This window comes from Microtus pennsylvanicus, chromosome 18, assembly GCF_037038515.1.
Source record: "Microtus pennsylvanicus isolate mMicPen1 chromosome 18, mMicPen1.hap1, whole genome shotgun sequence".
Classification (NCBI taxonomy): domain Eukaryota; kingdom Metazoa; phylum Chordata; class Mammalia; order Rodentia; family Cricetidae; genus Microtus; species Microtus pennsylvanicus.
The window spans coordinates 29561942-29588164 of NC_134596.1; the positions used below are offsets into that span (position 1 = coordinate 29561942).

The window sequence follows — 26223 nt, forward strand, 5'->3', positions numbered from 1 at the left end:
CCCAGGGCTCAAGGAGCAAAATTCAGCACCGTGGACAGCGAGAGACACAGTAGCCTAGAAACCAGAATGACCCAGGACAGACACCCCAGACTCCAGGACGCCTCTTAAGTCACACGGGGCTTCCTTCACCCGTGCCTTCTACCATTCAAACTCACAGTCCTCTAGGTCAAGCAGGGAGATCTCCTTGGCTACAGGGGCACTCTTGCTGCTGGGAGGCTGAAAGAGAAAAAGAGGGGGTGGAGCTCTGAGGAAGAGGAGCACCCTAGCCTTCTCTGGCATGGTGGGAGACATCACAGTCTGTTCTGAATGGTGGGAAGACGTCTGGCCCCGGGGGGGGGGGGTAGGAAGCACGCTCTTACTGTTTTCTTCCTCCAGGAGGCAGGTTCAGCCTGCTCCTCCTCCGACTCTGACGTCGCCTCGGACTCCGAGGAACTGCTGCTGGACTCGCTGCCCTCCTCGGATGATGAGCCCTCCCTGTGCCCCTCTGGCACCTTCTTCTTCTTCGTCTTCTTCTTCTCACCTTCTTCATCACTCTGTTCACTAAAGGGGAATAGAAATGGTGAGGCTAAGGTCCAGCCTGGACCCCCTCGTCTCCCCGAACAGGCGACTTTTCATGACTTCTCTTGAAAAGCAGAGGTGAGAGTGGGAACCCTGGGCCAGCCAAGCCTGTATCTACTTGTACGTGGTCCCATAAAAGCTTTAACCTAGCTGGTGCCATCTTGGACTCCAAGCCCCCAGTTACATCTCTGCCACTCCCAGGAGGTCTTTAAGACCTCCCAGACCTTGGCAGTCGGGCAGAGCCACCAGCATCTCGCGGGAAGCTCAGGGCTGCCTCGAGACCCAGATGTTTCTTTTCCAGACTAGCTCTCCAAGGCTCCTCTGCTTACCTCTCGCTGCCTCCTCCTTTCTCTTCATCCTCCTCGTCATTATCGGAGTCACTGCTGGACTCCCCAGAGCCGCTCTCGCTGCTGCTCTTACTCTCGGGCTCACTCTCGGATTCCGGCTCTATGGAGGAAATGTGTCAGGTCTCTGCTGCAAACGAACCCCCCGCCACCAACAACGAAGGCCCTCCCCACTGTATGTAGAGGCCTTTCTGGGTCCACGGGAGTTGTTTGGGTTCCCAGCTCCAGGCTCAGAACTGAAACTTCAACTCCATCTGATCCATCCCAACCCTAGATGCCAACGGAGGCTTCAAAAACATGGAAGGACATCCACACATGTCATTTGCACAGCACACACGTCTGAGAACAGACACTTGGGTTCGCAGAGGCTGTGGCTCATAAGCAAGTGCACGACCATGGTCTACACACAGGCAGAGCATGCGCCACCGCAAGGGGGTGCACATGGGCAAGACATCACAGTCTGTCCTGAATGGCGGGAAGTTCTACCCCTCTGCTCACCGCTGTCTGCAGACTCGGTGGGGCCAGACTCCCCCTCGGAGTCAGAATAGAAAGGCTTTTCTTTCTCCTTCCTCTTCTCCCGATTTGAGCACTTGGTCCATTCGGGTACCTGAAGATGTCATGAGAAGGGGCCGTTTCCTCAGGGTTGGAGGAGGGGGAAGGAAAGCTCATGCCCTTCACACCCCTCACAGCTCTTCTTGGTTCCCTAATCGGGCCTGACCCCAAGAGAGAAAATGGAGATGCACGGAGTCCGTACGGAGAGGAGTAAATGGTTCACAGCCATGACTGCACCCAGCCGAGGAGAAAAGGCCTAGGGCACAGCACACAGGGAGAGAGGAGGAGGAGGGTACACGGCACACAGAGGGGACCTCAGTGTATTCGCCCAACAGGCCCACGTGGGTCTCAATAAGGGAAAGGTCTTCTTCCTGTATGTGGGGAGGGTATGGGGGGCTGGGATGGCACTGCCAGGGCTCCCTGCTGCTGTCCCTTACCCAACACACACGAATGTGCGCACGTTCACACACTCACACACATACATAAACACGCACGCATGCACACACGTGCCAAAGCTACTGACCTCTACGTTGCGCACGGACGGATCTGGGGCTTCCTCCGGCCAGTCTGGGAGCTCCTGGTAGCCTGTAGCCTTTGCATTGAGCAGGTGGGACAGAGAGCCCAGCTGGAAATGGTCACGATCTGAAGACAGGTTTACAATGAGGCCAGTCGTGGCGGTGCACAGTGCTTGATATGGGGGTATGCGATTCCTAGGCGGGACTGGGTGCTGATTCTAGTGGGGGATTCCCAACCTGGGCAAGGAAACAGATGGCTCCACCCCCTGGTGACTCCTGTACCCGACTACACACAGGCCTACATGCTGGGAGAAAAAGCTTTCTAGTCAGTCCAGGACAGAGACTAAAGAGAATGTGGACACGGTGTTAAGGGAGAAGACTCCAGGGTCAGAGATGCTGCCGGCCTGGCTGCTCAGGTACCAATGGGGAGGCCAAAGTGTGAATGTGGCTCCCCCTTCTGGGCACAGCCAGGCTTAGAAAAAAGTCTAACACGGGAGGTCAAGGAGGCCAGCTAGGCTAGCAGAGGGAGAGAGGACAGATCTGGTGGGCCTCTGTGATCATGGGGAGGGACAAGCAGTCAGAATGGAGTGTGAGGAGAGTTAGGGTCACAGCGGACAGATGGTGTAGGACAGTAACACAAAGACATGAATGAGGATGGTTTCAGGGCTGTCCAGCATCCTGGGAGATTTCCATCACTCTCCTACATCAACCTCTGAGCCCCAGGGGAGGAAAAAAAATGCAGAAGTACCAGGAAAACCAGGCTTTGCGCAGGAAGCATCTTTCCTGGCTAGGCCCTGGCTTGGGTTTCCAGGGCTAATGAGCAGCTGGAGCAACCCCTCCCCTCCCAGGTCACAGAGGCTGGGAGGCTGGAGACCAGGGCTTGGGTTGACCTCGAGTGATTGCACTCATGTTGGCAATGGTATCCTCGGGATTGTTATAATATGGCCCTCTCCTTTGCACGTTCTACCTGCCTTCCTGGGTCCTTGGCATTTAACATCCTAGTATAGAATCCCAAGCCCAAAGCCTGCTCAGAAGGGAGGTGAAAGAGGAGCCTAAGAAAGGGAGAGAAAGCAAAAGTCCCATGTGACAGAGAGAACAAATATTCAGGTGAGGCAGAAATGGTTAAGGCTGCAGTGGAGCCTTTGGGGAGAAGAGCAGATCAGTTTTGCACACAGGAGCGTGGTGCCCAGCCTTAGGTGGCCTTGGGTGAAATCCTGGACCCTGGGTCTTGGCCCAGCCACTTCCTGCCCTCTCTCCCAGGAGGTTACCCTGGCTCCTGCTCCCACCTTTGAAGGATGACTCCAAGACAGGGGCTGGCTTAGGGGCCAGGAAGAGTTTCTTGGCATGGCGGCTGAGGGCACCACCCTGCTCCGAAGGAACGATGAGCTGTCGGGTGAAACGGGCTCGATCTCGGATATCGTAGTTCTGGTCGTACTTGGCCAAACTCAGCACATACTGGGTCAGGAGCTTTGTCTGAGGAGAGAAGAGAGGGTGGCTCAGGAGTCAACAGAGGGTGGGGACCCAGGAGACTTGGAGACAGCTGTGTTCAGTCAACACATCCAGGGAGAGAGTCTCTTTCTCTTGTATGTACATCACTCAACTTTCCCCCCAGCCTGCCCTGGTTCTCAGCTCTACATTTCAGCTTTCTGGTCTGACTTATGATCTTTGGACCAGCAAATGAGGTTGCTCTCTCCTCCCTCCTGGTCCCGGATTCTATTCTTCTCATTTCTAGTCCCTAGTGATCCAGGCCAGCCAGCCCCTTTCCTCTGGCACAACAGGGTTAGCGGAAGGCTAACTTTGCTACACATTGTGGTTTCCAGGCTCCACCCCCCACTTCAAAGAATCAAGACAATAAGGAGCGAGGTAAACAGGGGTTCTTCCACAGGAACTATCAACACACAGAGTAAATCCTGAACAGCCTAGGGGGTCTCAGAGATCCCAGTCTGTCCCCTAGATGATTCTAACAAGATCAAAATGGCTCTGCCTCTGAGGTTTGCGGAGGTCATGTGGAGTTCACGGCCTGCAGCTGTATCTGAGGACCAGAAGTCTCAGATACCGTCCCAATCTTGGCCTAGTCTAAGCGGCCTTCGCGTGATGGCAGTGGGGGCCACCATCATTTATGAAGGACTTCTGGAGCTAAGTACTGTGCCAGCTGTTCCCCGCTCTCCGCCATCTCCACGATCCATCCAAGTGGTAGGTACGATCGCCTCACTTCAGAGAAGCAGAATCAGGAAATGGCTTCTTCAAGGTTGAGAAGCCCATAGCTACTATACCTGAGTCTGCATCAGAGGTCCCATCCCTGTCACTGCCTATGCCTTTGGCCCAGATCTCTATGTGTCTCTTCCCTATCACCAAGATCACAGCTAACACTAGCGTATGTGCAGGTAGCAGGCAAGAGCAAGACAGAACCTAGGGACGACTCTGGGACTCGGAAGATTTGTGATGACGCAACACCACATCCAACCATAGACAGGACTAGTTTGCTAACCCTGCTGCCACCAAGTAGACATCCGAGATGGGCAGAGATTTCCAGGTGCTGGTCCAGAATCAGGGCTGCGGTTGTGGTATAACTGTCCCATATCACTTTAGGGACACCTGTGTCCCCACTCTTACCTACACTATGCTCTCCATAGACTCTGATGCCTCACATCCAGCTCAGCCCCTCTAGTGCAGGAACGTCCACAATTCCACCCCAGATTCTCCTAATACAATGGACTCAGAAACACGCACACGGGACGCCGCCGACCATCTGACCAGCCCAAACTGATAGATACCCTTGACAACACGCTATTAGGATACAGTGGCACATCTGTCCCCTCCCCTCTAGTTTAGGACAGCATCTTCTTCCATAGGCTTCACAGGAGGCCAGTAACAGACCATCTCCTTCCCTTGTCTCGTTCTAGAAAGAACACTGAAGGGCTGGGTCCATCTGTCCACAGGCCTAATCCCATGTCAACAATCAAGATAAGAGGCTGGTCTATGCACTGCCGCACTGCGAGATTGTCCGTCTGTAATAACCCATGCACCACTGCACCGTGAGATTGTCTGTAATAACACATGCACTACCACACTGCAAGACTGTAATAACCCATGCACTGCCACACTGCGAGATTGTAACAACCCATCACCTTTGCCCACTTTAAAGAGCCATTCTTCACACCATGTCCAAGCTCTACCCCAGAGCCCCACTCACCTAGCTACAACGTACTAAAACTGTAGGCTGTTGTGGTTGGAGAAATGACTTGGAGGTTGCTTTTCCAGAGGACCTGGGTTCAATTCCCAGCACCTACATGTTAGCTCACAACCATTTCTAAGTCAAGTTCCAAAGGATGTGATGCCCTCTTCTGACTTCCATGGACTCCTGCATGTATATGGCATGCGTACAAATATACATGCGCACACAGAGGCATAAACACACACATTTTATGTGCCTGTAAGAAACATACATACATCAATGTGTATTTATTTTATGTGCCTTGTGTATATATATATGTATATATAAACATACATATGTATATATGTAAGCACATAAAGAAATATGTATTTATTTTATGTGCCTTGTGTGTATACACACACATATATATGTATACACAAGGCACATAAAATAAATACACGTTTCTTTTCAGATGAGGCTGTTCAAGAGAACCTAAGAGCCAAATGTTATATAACAATAACTCCTACTGACCAAGGGGTCCAGCTGCCAGAGAAGAACACTATGGGACATTCTCAATAACCCGTGTCAACATTCATGCTAACCCACACGCAAGTCGCTTCTGAATGTTTGCACTTTGTGTAACCTCCTTGCCTTGGTGTGAGCAAGGCCTGAGACTTTGGGATGTGGCAAGGGTGACGGGAGTAGAGGCCTGTCTTGCTAGTACAAAGGCTCTAGGGAATTTGTCCCTTGTGGTTTGGAAAAATGAAGTGGCCACATTGGGAGACTCGCATAGAAGAAACTGAAGACAGCTTCTAAAAACTAGGAGGAGTCTCTAGCTGGAAGTCAGCAAGAAGTCAGGGCCCTGGATCCATAGCCACAGCAGTGCTGGCATTGTGTGAGCCGGAACATGAACCTGACACTGTGTGAGCTGGGACGTGAACCTGACACTGTGTGAGCCGGGACGTGAACCTGACATTGTGTGAGCCGGGATGTGAACCTGACATTGTGTGAGCCGGGACGTGAACCTGACATTGTGTGAGCCGGGACGTGAACCTGACATTGTGTGAGCCGGGACGTGACCCTGACATTGTGTGAGCCGGGACGTGAACCTGACATTGTGTGAGCCGGGACGTGACCCTGACATTGTGTGAGCCGGGATGTGAACCTCACACTGTGTGAGCTGGAACATTGCATGAGCTGGGACGCGACCCTGACATTGTATGAGCCGGAACGTGAACCTGACACTGTGTGAGCTGGGACGTGAACCTGACACTGTGTGAGCCGGGACATGAACCTGACACTGTGTGAGCCGGGACATGAACCTGACATTGTGTGAGCCGGGACATGAACCTGACACTGTGTGAGCCGGGACATGAACCTGACACTGTGTGAGCCGGGACATGAACCTGACACTGTGTGAGCCGGGACATGAACCTGACACTGTGTGAGCCGGGACATGAACCTGACATTGTGTGAGCCGGGACGTGACCCTGACATTGTGTGAGCTGGGACGTGAACCTCACACTGTGTGAGCTGGAACATTGCATGAGCTGGGACGCGACCCTGACATTGTATGAGCCGGAACGTGAACCTGACACTGTGTGAGCCGGGACGTGACCCTGACATTGTGTGAGCCGGGACATGAACCTGACATTGTGTGAGCCGGGACGTGAACCTGACACTGTGTGAGCCGGGACGTGACCCTGACATTGTGTGAGCCGGGACGTGAACCTGTATTCAACATAGCCTCCAGGTGGAAACCCAGCCTTGGCCTACACTTCTAGGACAGTCTTGCATAAGACCCAACTGAGTCATAACAGGTTCTTGACCCATAAAAACTGAAAGAAAATATCGATATTATCTTAAGCCACTAAGTTGATAGTAATTTATCATGAAGCTACTAAAAGCTTACAGGATTAAAATATGACATTACCATGCCCACACCTAAGGGAACCATCTAGAAAACAGGGTGCATGAATGAATGAATGCACGTGTAGTTAGCAGTGATGACTACTCAGAGTCCCAACACTTGGTGGCCTGCCTCCCTTGCTTGAGTCCCTGGGGTAACACTACCCACTGTGACTCAAAGAAACCAGTAAAGAAGTCAACTGTGGCTTATACCCGAGTGGTAGCTACACTGGGGAGGCAGAGGGAGGGGGATCTCTATGATTATGAGGCCAGACTAGTCTACAAAATGAGTTCCAGGGCAGCCAGGACTGTTACACAAAGACCCTGACAACAAAAAAGAAGAAAGAGGAGAAGGAAAAGAAGGAGGAGAAGTCATCAACCGTCACCACCCACCATGACAGTGACAACTGCCACACGGACAGGCCCAAGGCTATAAAAACACAGTGACCTCAGGACCCTGGCTGAATTCTGAGCATGCCACACTCCCCACTGCGCGAGCGCTGATTATGCCCCTTTGGTGGTTTGCTTCCTTCGGGTGTTGGGAGCCGAACCCAGAGGACCAGAGCTTTGTGCGTGCTATGCACGTGCTCTACCACTGAGTGACACTCTCTAGGTCCTGCTTCATTTTTCCAAGAGCTCCCCCAGCCTGCTCCTTCCTCCCTTCCAAACAAGACAGTACCTACACAATTGCTTCCCCACGCTGCTCACTCTCTCAGGGTTGATTCCCCACAACACTGATACACAAGACCCAGTACTTGCTGCCTTTACACGTAGCTACTGCCCTTCTATCTGACTCTTTACCAGAGCCTGGCACTTGGTGGCCCAGCCTATCCCAACTCGAGCCCCTGGACTCAGGCCAAGCACTATGAATCAAAGCCATCAGTAAAGATGCCACGTGCTGTGATCCTAAGACTGCCGTAGGACAGCAAAAGAGCCACTTTGAGGGCACACTGCTGTCTCGAGCTATCGCTTTACTGTACAGCTGATCCATTCATCCGGATATTTTGTTTCAAGGATCTGCAAGCATTTTCTGGAAAGGGTCAGAGAGTTTTAGGTTTTATAGGCCACGCGTACTGCTTTAAAGCAGTCAGCTCTACCACGGTAGCACGAATGCATCCATATGTAGAATGTAAATGAACGTGCTCAAATTGAAATATTTGTAAAAATAAGCCACAGGCTAGGGTCAGCCTGTGGGCAGCAGTTTAAGAATGACAACAACATTGCTGAACTTCCCTCTTGTTTGCAGTCTCTGGCTCCTTGAAAAGTTCTGTACATTCAGCCTTATCCTTGGAATAAGCCATCTCAGGGAATACTGGATAACCGAAGGCTCTAATATTCCAGCTTACTTGAACCACATCTTTGGCCAGAGTACCTCTCGTAATCTTGTACCTTTCAAAAGACACTGTTTACCAACACCACCCAGGCTGGAACACAATCTTGACCTTAACCCTGGCACAGACAGGCCAGACGTCACCAACCTTTGGGAAGAGGTCACAACCCATGTCCCCTGGAATAAATGTTCTCCCATCAACGCCCATCACGGCCAGCCCCTCCCTTAGCTCAGTCAGCATAAGCATTTCAGAGCCCATGTTCCAAAGGTGACAGATAAGGTCTCTCTAACATCAAGACATGAATATACACAGCCTCACAGGAGACTCTCTTCAGTGGTGACTCCACTTGCCTCAGGAATAGCTCTGGACACTGGGGAGGCACTGGTTACCTGCAAGACTAGTTACCTGTCCTAATATGTCTTTTCAGAACAGAGTCCAGGCCTGCAGGAGAGAGTCAAAGGAATGCTTCCTGGGACAGCTCTTGGGGGTCCAGAGAAAGCTCCTGGGGACGTCTCTCCCTCCTTACCTGCTTTGAGTTGGTCAGGTAAAGCTTGGCTGCCAGGTTGATGACCTGCAGCTTCACGATGTCCTCCTCCGCTGTGAACGACTTGGCCATTTTTCTCAGGACATCAGGCGCAATCTTGGGCACATGCTCACAGTACTCCCCGATGAGCCAGAGGATGCTGGCTCGTGCCATGGGCACCTGTGGGTACGGGCAGGCATTAGGACGAGAGGAAACAGGCTGGTGTGGGTGGGAGGAACTGCAAAGGAAATGGTTGCCATCTGTGCTGGCCTACTGTCTTCTAGGTGTCTGAGGATGGGGGTAGAGGGGGAATAAATGTAAGTGGACCTTTCATAAACAGACCCCTATTCCATATGGTTTCATTATCACAGGTAAAGCTGCCAAGCCCTAATGTGAACCATGGTTTTCTAGATTTATTCCTGTACTGTCATGTCTGTATTTCTGAATCTCCAGTAATTAGGGCTATTTAAACGCTTCAATGCAACAGAAAAAGAAGGGATTAATCAATCAGCCATCTTCGGTGAGAGCTTTGGTGGGAAATAAAGAGCGGTGGGAAAGGCTGAAGAGTTCTGTGAGGGACCCCGTAGGGATACTCTTAGACAAGGTCACACGGTCCAATTGCTCTCCTTCTACCTGAAGAACTTCCAGTGTCCATTTAGAAGTTGATTTGGATGAAGCTAAAGCATTTGGTTACAAGGTCTTAAAGTCATCGACAGGGCTAGAAATATGGCTCCCAAGTGAAGAGCACTTGGCGATCTTGCCGACGACCCAAGTTCAGTTCCCAGCACCCATGCTGGGCAGTGCACAGTTGCCTGTAACTCTAGCTCCAGGAATCTGAAGCTTCTGGCCTGGCCTCTGCAGTCACTGGCGCGCGCACACACACACACACACACACACACACACACACACACAAACACACTTTAAAAGCACAATAACTCTTTAAAAAGAAACCACAGGGACCACGTTGGGGCAGGCTGAGAACGTGGAGTTGCTCTCTCACCTGGATGTTGTCTGTGAGCTTTGCCAAGTGTTTGATGATCTCCCCGTGCTGCGCCGGCTGCATCTGCAGCAGCTTCTTAATGACCACCACGGACTCTGCGACCACAAGCTCTAGGGAATAAGAATGAGAACGTGAGCCCCACAACAGTCGAATGGCCGCACGAAGGTGGACAGGCACACCTGCAATGCCCTTGGCCATCCTCTTCCTCAGCTCCCTGCACGTCTCAAGCAGCCCTCCAGTTACAGCAATACCTGGACACTAACCAAAGCAGACGGACGTTGTACCGAGACACACAAGGGAATACCCACTGGCCAACGGGGTCAGACATTCAAGCACACACACATACACCGCCAAGGCCAAGCACTTCTCCAGGCAAACACTGACCATCGCGGTTGGACAGAAGCTGTACCAAGCCATTGAGGCAGGTGTCGCGGACTCGGCCTATGTTCGTCGCACATCGTCCAATGGCCTGGATGGTGGCTGCCACAAAGTCTTTGTCCATGCTGCGGATGTAGGTCTGTGGGATACAGGGACACAGTGACATCCAGTAAGTAGTGACCCCACAGTGAAGGGCTTAAGGATGACCTTCCAGTGACCCCTCATTTTATAATTCATCATGCCAGAGATTAAGTCTTGGAGGACTATGATATCACCAAACCACATCAGGGGAGTGCTCAGCCCTAAGCCAACAGAAGGTACTGGAAGGGGGACCTAAGGCCACAGTTTCTGCAGCTTGGGGCTCTTGCTGAAGGTGAGACCCATCAGGCCAACTCTCACTGGGTAATAAGGACCTGCTGGGCACCCTGCCCGGGGCTGCTGGCTATAGGTTAGCCCATGGCTTGTACCTGGAATTCCCGCAGAACGGTGGGGATGTTGGTCTCATTGGCCAGGTTGGTTAGCACTTCCAGCTGCAGGGAGAGGCAGAGAGGCAGAAAGTGGCCAGTGTGGCCAGCAGGTTATCAGGGCTTTTACTGTACAGACTTTATAGACTAGAAAGCAATACTCAAGGGAGTTCTGCACATGCTCAGTGACGTGGAAATGCACAAGAGGATCAATGTGCCTCCTCAATGAAGTCCCCGACAAAGAAGAGATGAAGTAGGGCCACGTCACCTCCTCCCTCCACAGATAGCCATTCCTTTAAGGATAGAAAGCAGGGATGACTTGCCAGTCTCTGAAAGACCTGGCCACTCTTCCTGCTTCCTGTCTCAGTCTTCCTGCTTCCTGTCTTGGAGTCTCGGCAAACCATGAGCATGGAGCAGGTCTTCCCATGTCTGACCCTGCGTTGACTTAGGGAATTCATCTCCATATACCAGGTCTCGGTTCAGACTCCACCTTATCAAGGAAATCTTCCTTGATTCAAAGGATGGTGGCACTATTCTAATTCTGAATATTTTTTTAAAAATTTATTTTCTGCAAATGCTTGTTCATGCAATACCTGCAGAGGCCAGAAGAGGGCACTGGATTCTGTGAAATTAGAGTTGTACAAGCGGACATGAGCCCTCATTGTGGGTGCTTGGAATGGAACCCTGGTCCTCTGGAAGAGCAGCCAGTGCTCCTAACAGCTGAGACACCTCTCCAGCCCTAATGCCTCCTATCTATATCTCTCCGCACTCTTCTCTCTTGACACATTTCATTGATGTATTTTTGTGACTGTCTTATGATTAGTTGCTTAATGCCTCCCCCCTCCACAAGACTATAATCTCAACAAAAGCAGGGTCTCTGACTCATTTGCTTCACCTTGAACCCCTGGATCTATACCTGTTTGTCGTTTTGTTTTGAGACAGCATCTCAAGTAGCCTAAGTTGGCCTTGACCTCGATATGTGGCCAAGAATGATCTTGAACTCTTGATGTTTCTGCTTCTACCACCTGAGTGCTAGGATTACAGATATGTGCTACCTCACCCTGGTTATGGGGTACTGGGGATCAATCCCAGAGTCTTGTGCATACTAGGCAAGTATCCTCCCCTTGAGGTCCCTTGAGTCCATACATCTAGGATCAGAGATAGGAAAGTTAGCCACTGTTTGCTCGACGTCATAGGATGGGAGTGGAATGGTAATACAGCTGTCAACACTATCCCTGTTGGCCACACGTGTGCTGGAAAGTCAGAAGGGGCTGGGATGTGAGAGACAGGAAACAGAGAGGGAAAGAAAGCACGGCAGCACACCCGGGTGACTGCACGGGAGCAACACCACTGCCTGGAGCCTACGGTTTTTTAAAAATATAAAATGGAAGCAATACACACTTTGGGGGTGATTATGAAAACAGAGTCTTTCTGGGAAGTATCTGGTGCACACTAGACAGTGCTGTAACCGTTTCCTCCAGGATTGAAACATTGCCTCCTGCAGGAAGCTCCTGAAGCAGGAAGGGAAACAACTCACAACATTTTCAAGAAGATTCTGAAACAGGATTCACTAGGCCCCTCCCTAGCAGAGTAAACATACACGCTGAGAATCCCTCTCCATCTAAGAGAAGCTGCCAGGATCGGAGGAGCTAAGCTGCAAAGTAGAGTCTCAGCCAAACCAAGCTGCAAAGACTCTGAGACCAGCCCAGCTGCCTGGGAGAAGCAGAACCACCCAGCTGCCTGGAAGAGGTTTAGACCAGAGTCACTTGGAAAGGACATTCTCCCATCTGTTGAGCTGCCTGCAGGCTGTGCACTATGCTTCCTGTTCCCAGATTTTTGAGCTGTCACCCATGCTGGGGTGGACCTTGCTGATGCAGCTGTCTTGGGCCATTTGTGCTCCTGAAAGTGATCCCTCACCCATACTCTTGTAGGTGACCCAGTAAAACGCACTGGTTCACCCATGTGGACTTGGATGACATCTGTACCTTGATTTGTCGTGGTGTCTCTCTCTGGGATGTGTGCTGCATCTCCCCAGAAGTTTTGTCCTGTGACCCAAACCAGAGGCAGTCCCCCACCACCAGGGGCAGTTTCCCACCACCCAAGCCTGGAGCTGTGCTCAGCTCCAGAAAGAGGCCAGCACCAACGTGGCCAGCATTAGTTAGCCCAGCTGGCATTCAACCAGGTGAGCAGGAATCCGGGGCCATGCACACTGTCCAGCACTCACCTTCAGGATCTTGATCTGGGTGGGGTCCGTGGACCTAATGTAGAAGCTCTTCAGGTAGGGTTCAAACATACCCTGGGGAAAGAGAGCATTCCTGGAAATCTCCACCACAACCCTAGCTTTGCCTCAGACACACCTGCCCCTCCCAGCACAGGCCCCATGTCCCTTAAAACCTCAAAATGCTCATCCTTGCTCCCACGCCCTCCATCCACCTTAACTCTGACTTATTCTCACTGGGCACCCGCCTCCCCATCGCCCCTTCAGGGTCTAGATCCTGCTCCTGGTTTGCGTTTGGGGTCTTGGAAACCTATACTCTGCACACAGCGTTAACCCCCCTACCTTTATCTACAACCCTCTTCATCCACCCCAATTCCCTGGTCCTCCATGCTCCCACCCTCTGTCCCAACAGCTCCCACAGAGCCCGCAGGGTCCAGAGCGGGCCTTGAACGCATTCTCACCCGGCGCTTGATGGACATGGTGGCCACATTCTGGAGCACTACGTACTGCACCTCGCTGTGGAGAGGATGGGTCAGAGGGTTCTGAACCCCTCAATTGGGGCGAGGGGCCGTGGGTCGGGGAAGCCAGGTTGGCCAAAGAGTAGGGAGGAAGGAATGGGGGGGGGGCGGGATGAGCATGGGCTCGGGCAGCCGAGGGGCGGGGCTTCCCGCACCTGTGGCTGCGCAGCAGGCGTACCAGCGCCTTGGCGATGACGCCCACCTCCGCCTTGGGCGCCAGGTGGAAGTAAAGCTGCGCCACGGCCATGACCACAGCGGCGCTGCGGCTCTGCAGCAGCGGCTTGGTGTTGCGCAGCAGCAGCCGATGATCCGGATCCATAACATATGGCTTGCGAGCCGGCAGGGCGGCAGTGGCTGCCTCCTCCGAACCGGGACCTTTGGCTTCGTCCTCCTCGGAGCCATAGAAAGCCTTCTCGGGGTTCTCCTCTAGCAAGGACTCCTACAAGGGACATGACTGGGTCTGTGGGCGCCTTCCCGGGGTGACTTCCCTCCCCTCCGCCGGACTGGATTCTAGAACTCACGTTCTGCGTGGGGCTCAAGAACTGTGTGCGCGCATAGCGCGTGAGCATGCTGATGATCACGACTTGGCCCCACTCCTCCACGTCAATAAGTAGGTTGCAGAGCTTCCTGTAGTTTTTGTGAATCAAGTCAATGCGCTCCGGACAGACCTCCTCAAACGCCATCACTACACTGCCCGCCACCAGCTGGGGAAGCAAGGTAAGAGGTTGTGAAAGGCAAAGGCAGAGGAACTAGAACCAGCTTCTGTCCGGTCTTCCCATAATGCACTCACCGTGGTCTTGTCTGCCAGAAGCTTCTCAATGACTTCTATCAGCTGGTCCTTCTGATCAGAGTCCAAACTGAGGGAGAACAATGGCGGGGAAGATGTCCCTTCCTGTTCCCAGGCTTCCCAACAGCGTCCCCAGCCACGCAATCCTCAGGCACAGAGACCCACTCGCCCTGTGTTTGTTGGATCCCCAAACTGTCTTACTCCAGCCTGCATGATCGCGGTAAGGTCATGGGTGAGCTTGGGGCTTAGGAACTGAGGACCCTGGAGGACGAAGGGCAAAGGCGGGGCAGACCTGTAAAGCTTGGGGATGGCATGAGCAGCTGTTTTCCGAACGTAGGGTGACATGTCCGAGGCAGCTTCCTTGATGGCTAGCATCATGATGGGCACTATGATGGGCACGCGGATGCTAGAGAGGACACGGAGGGCACTGGCCCGGATCAGCTGGTTGGGATCCTAAGGACAGAAGTGGAGACAAAGACCTGAGAGGGCATTAGATCCCCTAATGGGAAGACAAGACACTATTCCTGCCTACTACCAGATCTTGCATCCCTGGGGGGGGGGGGGTATGCTAGCTTGTGTTAGGAACCTTGGTGTCCCTAAACAGGTTCTTCTGAGATTGAAACATTCCACCCTGCAGAGAAGCTCCATATATTCAAGAAGACCCTGAAACTGACCAGATTCTCTACCCGAGTAAATAGTACAAGCTGAGAGCCGGCTCAGTCTAAGAGAAGCTGCCAGGAGCAGAGGAGCTAAGCTGCAGAATAGACTCTCAGCCAAGACCAGCTGCCCGGGAGAAGCAGAAACCTCCCAGCCGCCTGGAAGAGGCTTAGGCCAGAGCCACTTGGAAAGGACACTCTCGCACCTGCTGAGCTGCCTGCAGGGCTGTGCAGTGTGCTCTAGGTTCCCCGCTTTGTGAGCTGTCACCATGCTGGGGTCCTTGGTGATGCAGCTGACTTAGGTCGTTTGTGCTCCTGTAAGTGACCCTTCACCCATACTCTCGTAGGTGACCCAGTAAAACTCACTGGTTCACACAGTTGGACTTTGGTGTCCATACTTTGGTCATTTGTGGGCTCCCTATCTGGAGTGAGCAGACGTGTGTGTGTGTGTGTGTGTGTGTGTGTGTGTGTGTGTTGCCTCTCACCAGGAAAAGCTTTGGCAAACAAAACTTTTTTTTGGGGGGGGGGATGACTACCTCTTGGCTCGGGGTGCTAAACCCTGACACGGAGCAGCTTGGTTTGGGAAAGGGTAGAGCATTTCAGCACTCTTTCTCAGGAGCTAGCATCTGTCTACACCTGCAGCGCCTGCCAGGAAATGCAGACTGCTGGTCCACAGTTCACCTTGCCACACCTCTCCCCCAGGAGCCTATCAAAAGTCGCCCTTCTTCTCCAATATGTAAAATCCAGCCGGGCAGTGGTGGCGCACGCCTTTAATCCCAGCACTCCGGAGGCAGAGGCAGGCGGATCTCTGTGAGTTCGAGGCCAGCCTGGTCTACAAGAGCTAGTGCCAGGACAGGCTCCAAAGCTACAGAGAAACCCTGTCTCAAAAAACTAAAAATAAATAAATAAAACCCATGTGTAGGCTTCTCCTGCTCAGATGATCCCATACAGGCCTGCTAACAGCATGCACTCTCCTGCTATAATCTCAGGTCTAAGCACTATCTTCCCACAGTGGCAGTAACCAGGGGTTCTCAACCTGTGGGTCACAACCACTTTGGGGTGTTGAATGACCCACAGGGGTCACACATCAGATATCCTGCAGAGCAGATGTTTACATTATGATTCATAACAGTAGCAAAGTTACAGTTATGCAGTAGCAATGGAGGTAATTTTATGGTTGGGGTCAGCACAACATGAGGAACCCGGTGTTAAAGGGTCACAACAGCAGGAAGGTTGAGAGCCATGCTGCAAACAGACACTAACCCTGCAGAACAGTAAACAACAAGAGTACAGGACAACAGATGTCACCCTGGTTGCCCAGCTGGAGAAGGAGAACCACAAAACCAGGTGTGAAAATGACGGAATGCCCGGCAAAATTTTGGAACTGAGTTTTAGTGGTGTGGTTTAAAAACACTGATTTAAAAAGCAGGAGCCTGGGCTGGAGAGATGGCTCAGAGGTTAAGAGCATTGCCTGCTCTTCCAAAGGTCCTGAGTTCAATTCCCAGCAACCACATGGTGGCTCACAACCATCTATAATGGGGTCTGGTGCCCTCTTCTGGCCTGCAGGCATACACACAGAGAGAGTATTGTATACATAATAAATAAATAAGTATAAAAAATTATATAAAAAAAAGCAGGAGCCTGTGTTTTCTTAGACACATCGCATCACGTCAGCCATTACAACCTGGCCTGCTGACCCCAGCTGAGACTCCTAGCAACAGCAGATACAGAGCCTAAATTGACATCTCCTATGACCAGATGGGTGCCTAGCCCGGTTGTCATCAGAGATGCTGCATCCAGCAACTGATGGGAACAGATGCAGACCCACAGCCCAACACTAGGTGGAGCTCTAGGAATCCTGGAGAAGAGGGGGAGGAAGGGTAGCAGGAGCTGGGGGTGTGGGATAGGGTGGGGTGGTGTCAAGGAAAACTCCAGAATCAACTAACCTGGGTTCATAGGTGACATAACTCACAGCCTCTGAACTGACAACCAGGGAACCTACATGGGACTGACCTAGGCATATATGTGACAGTTCTGTAGCTTGGTCCTCTTGTGGGACTCCCAACGGTGGGAGCAGGGGCTGTCTCTGACTTTTTTACTGGCTTTTGGGACCCTGTTCCTCATACTGGGTTGCCTAGCCCAGCCTTATATATGAGTCTTACTGCAAGTTGATACACCATATTTTGTTAATATTCATGGGAGGCCTGCCCTTTTCTGAATAGAAATGGAGGAGTGAATGGGGAGGGGGCAGAAGGAAGGTTGGAGGAGAGAACGGAGGGGAAAGCTGCAGCCAGGATGTAAAATAAGTGAAAAAATAAATTCATGTTTTTAAGAAACTGGCCTGCTTTATTTTACCATTTTTCTTTTGAAAACAATCATAGGGACAAAAAAGAAAACCCAACTATTTTCAATTTAGAGGAGGAAATTAAACTGGTAGATATGAACACTGTGACTCTTGATTTCAGCAAGGCATTATGGGAATCTCTCATAACAGTTCCTGCATTGCCACCCTCGATGCAGGCCTCTGGGTTCACATAATCATGTGAGCATTTTAGGAGCAGAATTTGGGCCTATTTTATCTCTGTCATCATAGCCACATGAAGGTGTGTTAAAGTTTTTACACATGAGTTACATAAAGTTTTAACACGTGAAGGGTGTTACAGTTTTTTTTCTCCTTGCTTTCAGGATCTTCCAAAGTAAGACAGAAAAATACTGGGTGACTAGTCATACAGTTCTATGCATCCATAATTTAATAAAACCTAGCTAGGAAAGATTTATTAACAAAACATTGATATCCTGGAAACAATACATGCCACACACTCCACGTTGATACCCTGGCTCAGATAAACTCTCAGTTTTAATACAAAGGAAGCTACACGGAGGAAAACACAAAGTTAAGGGACAAAATTAAAATTCAGAGCTTTGCACTGGGTGTGGTGGTGTGTACATGAAGTCCCGGTTACCAGAGAAACCGAGGCGGGACTGAAAGTTTGAGGCTACCCTGGGAAACTTAGCAAAACTATGTCCTAAAGTAAACAAAAATAAAAAGCCCATGAGCCCAATGTGATTGTGCACATGTAGAGCCTGAACACTCAGGAGACTGAAGAAGAATTGGGAGTTCCAGGCTAGCCTGTACTGCAGAGTAAGTTCAAGCAAGGCCCTGTCTCAAAACACCGAAAGGAAAAGGGTGGTGTGTGTGTGTGTGTGTGTGTGTGTCTGTCTGTCTGTGCTGAGGATGTAGCACACTGGCAGAATGCTTGTCTAGCAAGTTGGAGGTTGGAGGGCCTAGGTTCAAGCCCAGCAGGGCACTGGATCCTGGATTAGAGACTCTGTGAAACTAAATAAAACATAGTATTTCACAGGCTATCCCAGGGGTCACCCACAGAGACAGAATGACAGAAGTCTAGATTATCTGTTTGCCACCCACAGGGTTGACAGAGAAGTGCTGAACAGAAATAGAAAAGAAAAACAAAAAACATGGCTTCAGGCTAGCTGATAAAAAGAGAACCCAGGCAGACACAATGGCCCAGACAGGCCCAAACCCAGTAATCAAAACAAGAAAACTCTGTTTATATTATGAGTCCATTTAAAAAACAGTATTTCATCATTTAGGAATGCATAACTAAGCAATAAAAGAATAAACGTGGTTTAGTGAGATGGCTCAGAGGATTAAAGCACTTGCCACCAAACACTTGAGTTCCATCCCTGGGATCCACATGGTGGAAAGAGATCTGATCTTGACACATACTTGCACACACACAAAAAAGTAGATTAAAAGCATGATTTTAGAAAATAATACACATATACTTGTGAAAAGTATGGGAGATACACAGGAGACTTTGGCTGTGTGATAAACAGTATTTGTGCTGGTATAACATGACATTAATTAGATCTTCTATGAACATGGAATATTCTTTTGAATTCTGGTGACTGGACCCAGTGTCTTGATTATACTTAAACCCATTTTTCTAAAATTACAAGCCAGGCAGTTGTGGCGCACGCCTTTAATCCCAGCACTCAGGAGGCAGAGGCTGACTGATCTCTGTGAGTTCAAGGCCCGCCTGGTCTACAAAGTTCCTGGACAGCCAGAACGGTTTCACAGACAAACCCTGTCTCAAAAATCAACAAACAACAACAACAACAGAATTATAGCTATAGAAGTTTCAATATAAGTTTCAATATAATATAATGGTTAAGAAACAAACACGAGAGCCATTGTAATTGTCTAAAGTTAGGGTAAGAGGTGGGGCATATGGCTTTACGAAGGAGTGTGGTCCCGATTACTGGCAATGTGTCGGAGACATTCAACAGCAAAGACTGCTAGGCACAGACCTCAGGACAGTTCTACTAGCTGCCTATTTTTTTAAATAAATATTTGTTGAAATATATAACTATGTCCATTTTTAACACAAAGTCCAGTAAGTGCATGGTTGAGATACTAGAGCCTACAAGCCCTAAATACTATATGAACATTTTGCAGCCTGGTTTTAAGTACCTTCTTTTTATTTCTTCTTGTACAATGGATTTCAAAAAAAAAAAGCAAATTATCTCATTTAAATACACACCATTAAATTAAACAGGTAATGCATGGTTATGTAGGTAATACTAGTATTTTACTTGACACCATTCTGATTTCAACACATCATGTTTTTGTAAAATTGTAATAGTGAGAAGAGACAATTATAAATCCACAATCTCATAGGAATTAAAGTTAGAAATAATTTAAAGATTAGTTAGTTCAGTTGAATATTTGCTGCCATCAGAATTCTCCCTGACAGACTGCCATGTGTCTGGCAAGTGTCTGACGTGAGTCACAATTCATGTCCCTCTATGGGTAGAGGTAAGGACCGAGAGTCTCCACTGTCAGGGGCCCAAGTGATTCATACTGAAGGCAGCCTGCTGTTAAAAAATAAACCTACTAAGGGGGCTGGAGAGATGGTTCGGCGGTTAAGAGCACAGACTGCTCTTCTAGAGGGCCTGAGTTCTATTCCCAGCAGCCATCTGTAATGAGATCTGGTGCCCTCTTCTGACCTGTAGGCTCACATGCAGACAGAGTACTGTATCTATAGTAAATAAATATATATTAAAAAAAATAAAAATAAGCCCCTGTACCTATAGTAAATAAATATATAGTAAAAAAATAAAAATAAACCCACTAAAACTTAAGTTGAGATGTAATCCCTACCCGGAGGTATTAAGACCAACTTTGGGAGATGGGACCTTTAAAAAGTGGCTGTGTCAGGAGGCTCTGGATGGGCAGATTAATGCCTTAAGAATAGCTCTGTCGGGCTGGAGAGATGGCTCAGAGGTTAAGAGCATTGTCTGATCTTCCAAAGGTCCTGAGTTCAATTCCCAGCAACCACATGGTGGCTCACAACCATCTTTAATGGGGTCTGGTGCCCTCTTCTGGCCTGCAGGCATACACACAGACAGAATATTGCATACATAATAAATAAATAAATAAATAAATAAATAAATAAATAAATAAATAAATAGAATGGCTCTGTCTCTTGTATGTGTCCCTCTCACCCTGTGTCACCTTGGGACTCTGAAGAGCCAAAAAGCCCTTGCCGATGTGCCCTCCTCCTGGCCTTGGACCTTCCAGCTTCCAGGGCTGTGAGATGGATAAACCTTTATTTTATTTTATGTGCATTGGTGTTTTGGCTGCGTGTATGTCTATGCGAGGGTGCTGGATTCCCTGGAGGTGGACGCACTCTCAGGCAGTTGTGAGCTGCCATGTGGTTGCTAGGAAATAAACCCGGGTCCTCTGGAAGGGCTGCTGAGCCATCTCTCCAGCCACCTTTTCTTCTTTACAAAGGATCCAGTCTGTTGTCCAGTTATAGCCACACAGGCATCTCAGGGGGCAGTAACATGGGCTCTGGGCACCTAGCTCCTATCCCAAGTTCTTTCTAAGTCTGGCTTCTACCTGCGTAGGCTTCACTGGTCCTTTGCTCTCCTCTGAACCTTCCTGCTGTAGCAAGTAGGAAGAGCTCTCCAGAGCCTACACGACATTCATGGATATAGTTCCAATGACGCACAGGCCCCATGCAGACCTCTGACCTTTAGGCCACGCTGGAAGGTAGAGATGGACAGAAGGGCTAGGTCCTGCTGCTCCTCAGCGTATCGGACTAGGTACACGTAGACAAGCTTCTTCACCTAGGAGAGAGCAGGTGTCCTGGCTGGTGTCCCAGCAGGGGGTAGCACCTTCACCGCCCAGGATGCCATAACCACCCATGCATGCAGCTATGGTTCATGGGTCAAGTTCGTCCAGTAGGAGACAGCAGCCTTAAGTGTGTCCCCAGCCCTCTACCCTGATTGACATCCAGTTCAGGGACATGAGGACAGGGACAGCTTGAGCAGGCAGTCCCCCAAGGGTTAAATAGTTTCCTTCCTTGCCCTCAGCCCAGCTTGAGTTGAGTCTTGGGTTGGGATGGGAGCCCGTCTGTGGACGGTGCTCACCTCTATGTTCTTACAGGCTACATTCTTCACCACGGCAGGGAACAGGTCTGAGGCATTCTTCCCCCGGGCGATCATCTGTGTGTTGGGATCAGAGAGGAAAATAAAAGGGGAGGGGGTGGAGCACTGGTTAGGGCAAAGCCTGATACATACCCAGGGTCACTGCTCTGGGACAGGCAGGCCCGTCACCCAGGGGAAACCCCTCTTACTGCCACAATCCTCTTCATGGCCTCCAGCTTGAGGGAATCTTTATTGGTGTCCAACATCTCTTTCAGGTCATCGTGCCTGGTGGGACACATAGACGGTCAGGTAAGGAGCAGGATGGGCATGAATCACCACCAGTGTCCAGGTAGGACTCAGGCCAAGTCCAGTCCAAGGAGGGACCAGAGCAGGGGATACAGGCAGGGAGTGGAAATAGGTAAGCTCCCGATTAGGGGTTCAGGAGAGACTTGTGGGCCAGCCACTGTTATGGGCTGGATCGTGTTCCCTAGCCAAAAGAAAGGATGTTGAAGTGCTAACCCAGTGCCTTAGAATTTTTGGAAACTGATTTGTCAAGGATGTGAGCTGGGAAGATAGCTCAATTACTGTAAAGACACAGGACTGAAGATTTACGTCTGTAAGCCAACAAACATCGATGATAGCCAGCAAGCCAGAAGGATTCCCCACTGGGTTTCTAGGGAGCATGACCTTGCTAACTAACTGGGGTGGTTTGAAGGAAAATGGCCCCCAAAGGGAGGGCACTACTGGGAGGCGTGGCCTTGTTGGAGGAAATGTGTCACTGTGGGGGCAGGCTTTGAGGTCTCTTTTCTGAAACTTCATTCGGTGTGACAGTTGATTTCCTGTTTCTTACAAGATGTAGCTCTCTGGGCTTCAGCCTGTTGCCTGCACACTGCCATGCCTTCATGAAAGTGTAAGCAAGCCACCTTCAATTAAATGTTTTCTTTATAAGAGTTGCCATGGTCATGGTGTCTCTTCACAGCAGTAGAAACCCTAGCTAAGACACTAACACCTTTGTTATAGACTCTAGGCCTTCTGAGCTGAAACAGAAAGTTTCTAATCTAGGATCTGAGATGAAGCTCAGCTGTTAGGGTGCTTGCTTAGCTGCACAGAGTTCTGGGTTTGACCCCCACCTGAACTGTGCGCAGTGTCACATCCCAGGCTCAGGAATAGGAGACAGGAAGCCCAGGAGACCCTGTTCCCAGTCAATAACCCAGCTTGTGGTTCTTTCTTACTTCAACCATAGAAAACTAAACCAGCCATGACGGGGCACACATTTAATCCTCACCCAGGAGTCGGAGGCAAGTGGATCTCTATGAGTTCCAGGCCAGGCATCAAGGCACAGTGAGACCCTGTCTCAAAACCCAAACCAGTCAACAACAACAACAAAATTCAGAGAGCTAAGGGACAAAGGAAAGGTTGGGGTAGAAAGATAAGGCCTAGCTCAATGGATGGGAAGAACCAAGGGAGAGGAACTGGGTATCAAACAAGGGTAGGAGACTAGGGAGATTTGTCATTATGTGCTTTTCATGCGAGCATGAGGACTTGAGATTGCTTCCCAGCATCCATTAAAAGCAGGACACGGTGGTAACTGCTTGTAATTCCAGTACCTGGGAGGCAGAAACTGGAGGATCTCTGGGGCTTGATCGCTAGTCCACCTCATCAAAAAAGTGAGAGCCAGCAACCAGTGGGTGAGGCCTTGCCTCAAATAAACAAGGTGGGCGGTTCCTGAGGAACACAGGGTAGGTGTCTGGCACCCACACACATGTGCACCTGCATAGTGCCCCTGTACACACAAAAAGAAAAGAAGAGTATGATGCTCTTTCCCCAAACATGTTTGCAGGTCTTGGCCTTACAGACCAAAATGAATCCAAGAACCAGACAACTCCCAAAGATTCCATGGGTGGCCTCATGTCCAAAGTCAATCCTGTCAGTTAGCATTGGGTGGCCATTCATGAAGGTATAAAACACCCCTGGGTGAAATAAAACATCTAGAAACAATGTCCAGTCCTAGGAGAGAGGCCAATGTGTCTGCTGTTGAGACAGAGAAATCAGTGACCTATATCATGAGAAAGAGAATCTCATTACACATGTGCCAGTCATGTGTGTGAGCCTAACAGAAAAAAAACGAGGAGGGATAGGAGCACTGAGAAACCCATGTCCCAAGAACTTCAGGAGGCTTCGTTTCTCACCAGCCTCCATATGCATGTGTGCATAGCACACACATAAGCATTGTCGTACATCCAAGTCAACACATACGTATGTACATGGGAAATGTCTTTTCTGAAAAGATTTTTGACAGAAAAGCAAAATAGAAAAAGGATGCCTTTTAGAACACAGAGGCCCTTGCTAGCTGGCAGATGATGGGCAGAATGCATCCAGCCCTGTACGTGTTAGCTCAAAGTGCCCTTTCCTGGGTGGCCCCAACACCAAAAAATTTTTGGTGCTCTTAAAGCAAAGACCATAAGACAACCACTTTGTCCCTCTCACTACCATCAGGGGAGTTATTTCTTAAAGAAACTGTACTTCCTGATGGCAGGCTCTGTAAGACTCAGGAAGTATATGAAACTTATAAGATCAGGACATGGGATTCACCAGGCCCCACCCTATAATTGCGCAGAGGTAGCCATCTTGGAGAGAGGAGACTCTTCCACAAGCCCACTCAGAAATATGCAGGGATCTCCAGGGATACAGCTTTTGGGAGCTGTTGCCCACGCTGGACTGGATTTTTTGATGACCCAGCTACCTTTGTGGGTAGCTGTTCACCCATACTCCTGGAATTCCCTGGCTCACTGAGCTGGACTTAGGTAGGATTGTTTCTTTGGTCTGTCTCTGGTGCCACATCTGGAGTGAATCTGTATCTGTTCTTGTCACACAACACTCCCAGACACAGACCTGGTTACAGTCACTCAGGGGTGTTGAGCTGAGGTGTGGGCAGAAGCACAAACAATTCCACTGAGTCACTGGCATAACTTAGAGTCTTGGGAGCTGACAGAGGTGGGTACCAGCTTTCCCCACATCTCAGTGCTCACTGTTGTACCCCTCAAATAGACACTCCATGTTTAACTCACATATGAGTACCGCCCACATGTACCACATATGTGTCCACTCCTGTGGGTCTACCCGTACCCCAGAGATAGAGACATATCCCACACACATCCCTCAAAGACACAAATAATCATATACGTGAAACTGCAGACACATACCCACAAGCCCCAAGGAAACACACACGCTCACACAAATACAAAACAATACAGCAGCCTTCCACAGAAGCACTCTCAAGGCACAAACCCCAGACACATTTCACCTACACACCTATAGACATATGCCGTAAGAGACCACTCCATCCTCCCCATGCTACCCTATATACACAGGCCCCGTACAGTCACCACAGCCATATACAATACATATACAACCTTGACAAATTTGGTTACTCCAGGCTCATTCACCAGAATGGCCAGGGGACTTCAAGTCAGATGAGGAGATCCTCTGACCGCCTGAGGCCCAGCCTGGTGTGGTATGGGGTAGGGCAATGGCCTGCAGTGGACAGAGCAGGCCAATCTCTTAACTGTCAGTGTTCCCTAGAAGCTGACTGCTTCACACATGGGTGTCCTTGCCATGCCCCAAATGTCTCAGGCCCCTGTCAAAAGCACACACCCTAGGCCATCCCACCCACAAAACTGGTAATACATTTTAGGCTCTTGGCCGAAGGGAGGGACACTGGGTATAAAACAGAGCTGGCAGGATTGATCTTCAAATGCCCACAACCCTCTTGGAGTGAGGTGGCCTTCTCCTCCTGGAGCGTGATGGACCCCACCCCTCTTTTTCTCCCATTGCTCCCACTGGCTTCACATTCCCAGGAGGCAGAGGAAGGGAGAGGAACACAGCAGTGCCCTGAGATCATGAAATATTCACTTCCCAGTCGGATCCCTTTACCTTGCACTCATTCTGACCTGACCCCTGACCTACTCTGGGTTATCAGACTCTCCTGACTGTGGCTAGAGCCCTCCAGTGTATCAAACATGACCCTGGGATCAGACACATCCACCCACCCCTCAGTGGCCCACGGGGCTCCCTCCCCAAGTTAAGGTCAGCACACCCAGAGAGGCTGCTCAAACTTGGATTGTGTTTGTTTCTGTCTCCAAACCTTATCCTGAGACTACTCCAGCAAGAGCTTGGGGTAGGGCAGTCAAGATGGGCCTTGAAGCCTTGAATGTTTCACCCTCTCCCTCTGCTCAGAGTTTATCTCACCCTCAGGTGTCCTGTGACCTCTACCTGAAGCCCCTCAAGCCTGAAGCCTGAATACGTGCCTGGCGCTATTCTACCAAGGAGGTTAAACAGGGAGCTGGGGCCGGGTGGTGGTGGCGCACGCCTTTAATCCCAGCACTTGGGAGGCAGAGGCAGGCGGATCTCTGTGAGTTCGAGACCAGCCTGGTCTACAGAGCTAGTTCCAGGACAGGCTCCAAAGCCACAGAGAAACCCTGTCTCGAAAAACCAAAAAAACAAACAAACAAACAAAAAAACCAGGGAGCTGGTCTGAAAGTAGCAGCCACCCATTCCCTGACCTCAGTTCTCTGGGGGCAGAGGCAGGATGTTCTGTACCTTAATGGCTGGCTCTGGGTCTGGCCTTGGCCAACCTCAGGGCAAGGTCCTTCTATCGATGTTTCTGGGGTTGTGTCTTCCTCAGGAGCCTGCAGCCACCGAAGTTCCTCAGGCTTCAGGGCCTGGTACCAGGGTGGGGGCCCACCTTCAGGACCAAGCACAGGACTGGAAGCCTCCTCCTGCTCAGCCCCACTGGCCCCTGGCCTCACTACCGTCCCGGGGAGCTGCAGGAATCGCTGCATCTGGCATCAGGTCCAGCTCC

General features: G+C 50.3%; 1 protein-coding gene across 1 annotated transcript in view; it reads right to left on the reverse strand.

Moving 5' to 3' along the window:
* Window positions 1-26223, reverse strand: part of Ap3b2 (adaptor related protein complex 3 subunit beta 2) — a 35546-nt gene that overhangs the window by 4041 nt on the left and 5282 nt on the right. Inside the window, exons 2-20 of the mRNA XM_075952409.1 lie at window positions 21572-21647; window positions 21366-21440; window positions 20967-21062; window positions 14543-14703; window positions 14254-14320; window positions 13985-14167; window positions 13619-13902; window positions 13407-13461; window positions 12952-13023; window positions 10731-10793; window positions 10270-10402; window positions 9886-9995; window positions 8889-9065; window positions 3256-3442; window positions 1978-2096; window positions 1401-1509; window positions 888-1005; window positions 360-540; window positions 156-216 (exon numbers count right to left, since the gene is read on the reverse strand). Of these exons, the coding sequence (XP_075808524.1) occupies window positions 156-216; window positions 360-540; window positions 888-1005; window positions 1401-1509; window positions 1978-2096; window positions 3256-3442; window positions 8889-9065; window positions 9886-9995; window positions 10270-10402; window positions 10731-10793; window positions 12952-13023; window positions 13407-13461; window positions 13619-13902; window positions 13985-14167; window positions 14254-14320; window positions 14543-14703; window positions 20967-21062; window positions 21366-21440; window positions 21572-21647 (2327 nt within the window). The remainder of the gene's footprint in view (window positions 1-155; window positions 217-359; window positions 541-887; window positions 1006-1400; window positions 1510-1977; window positions 2097-3255; window positions 3443-8888; window positions 9066-9885; window positions 9996-10269; window positions 10403-10730; window positions 10794-12951; window positions 13024-13406; window positions 13462-13618; window positions 13903-13984; window positions 14168-14253; window positions 14321-14542; window positions 14704-20966; window positions 21063-21365; window positions 21441-21571; window positions 21648-26223) is intronic.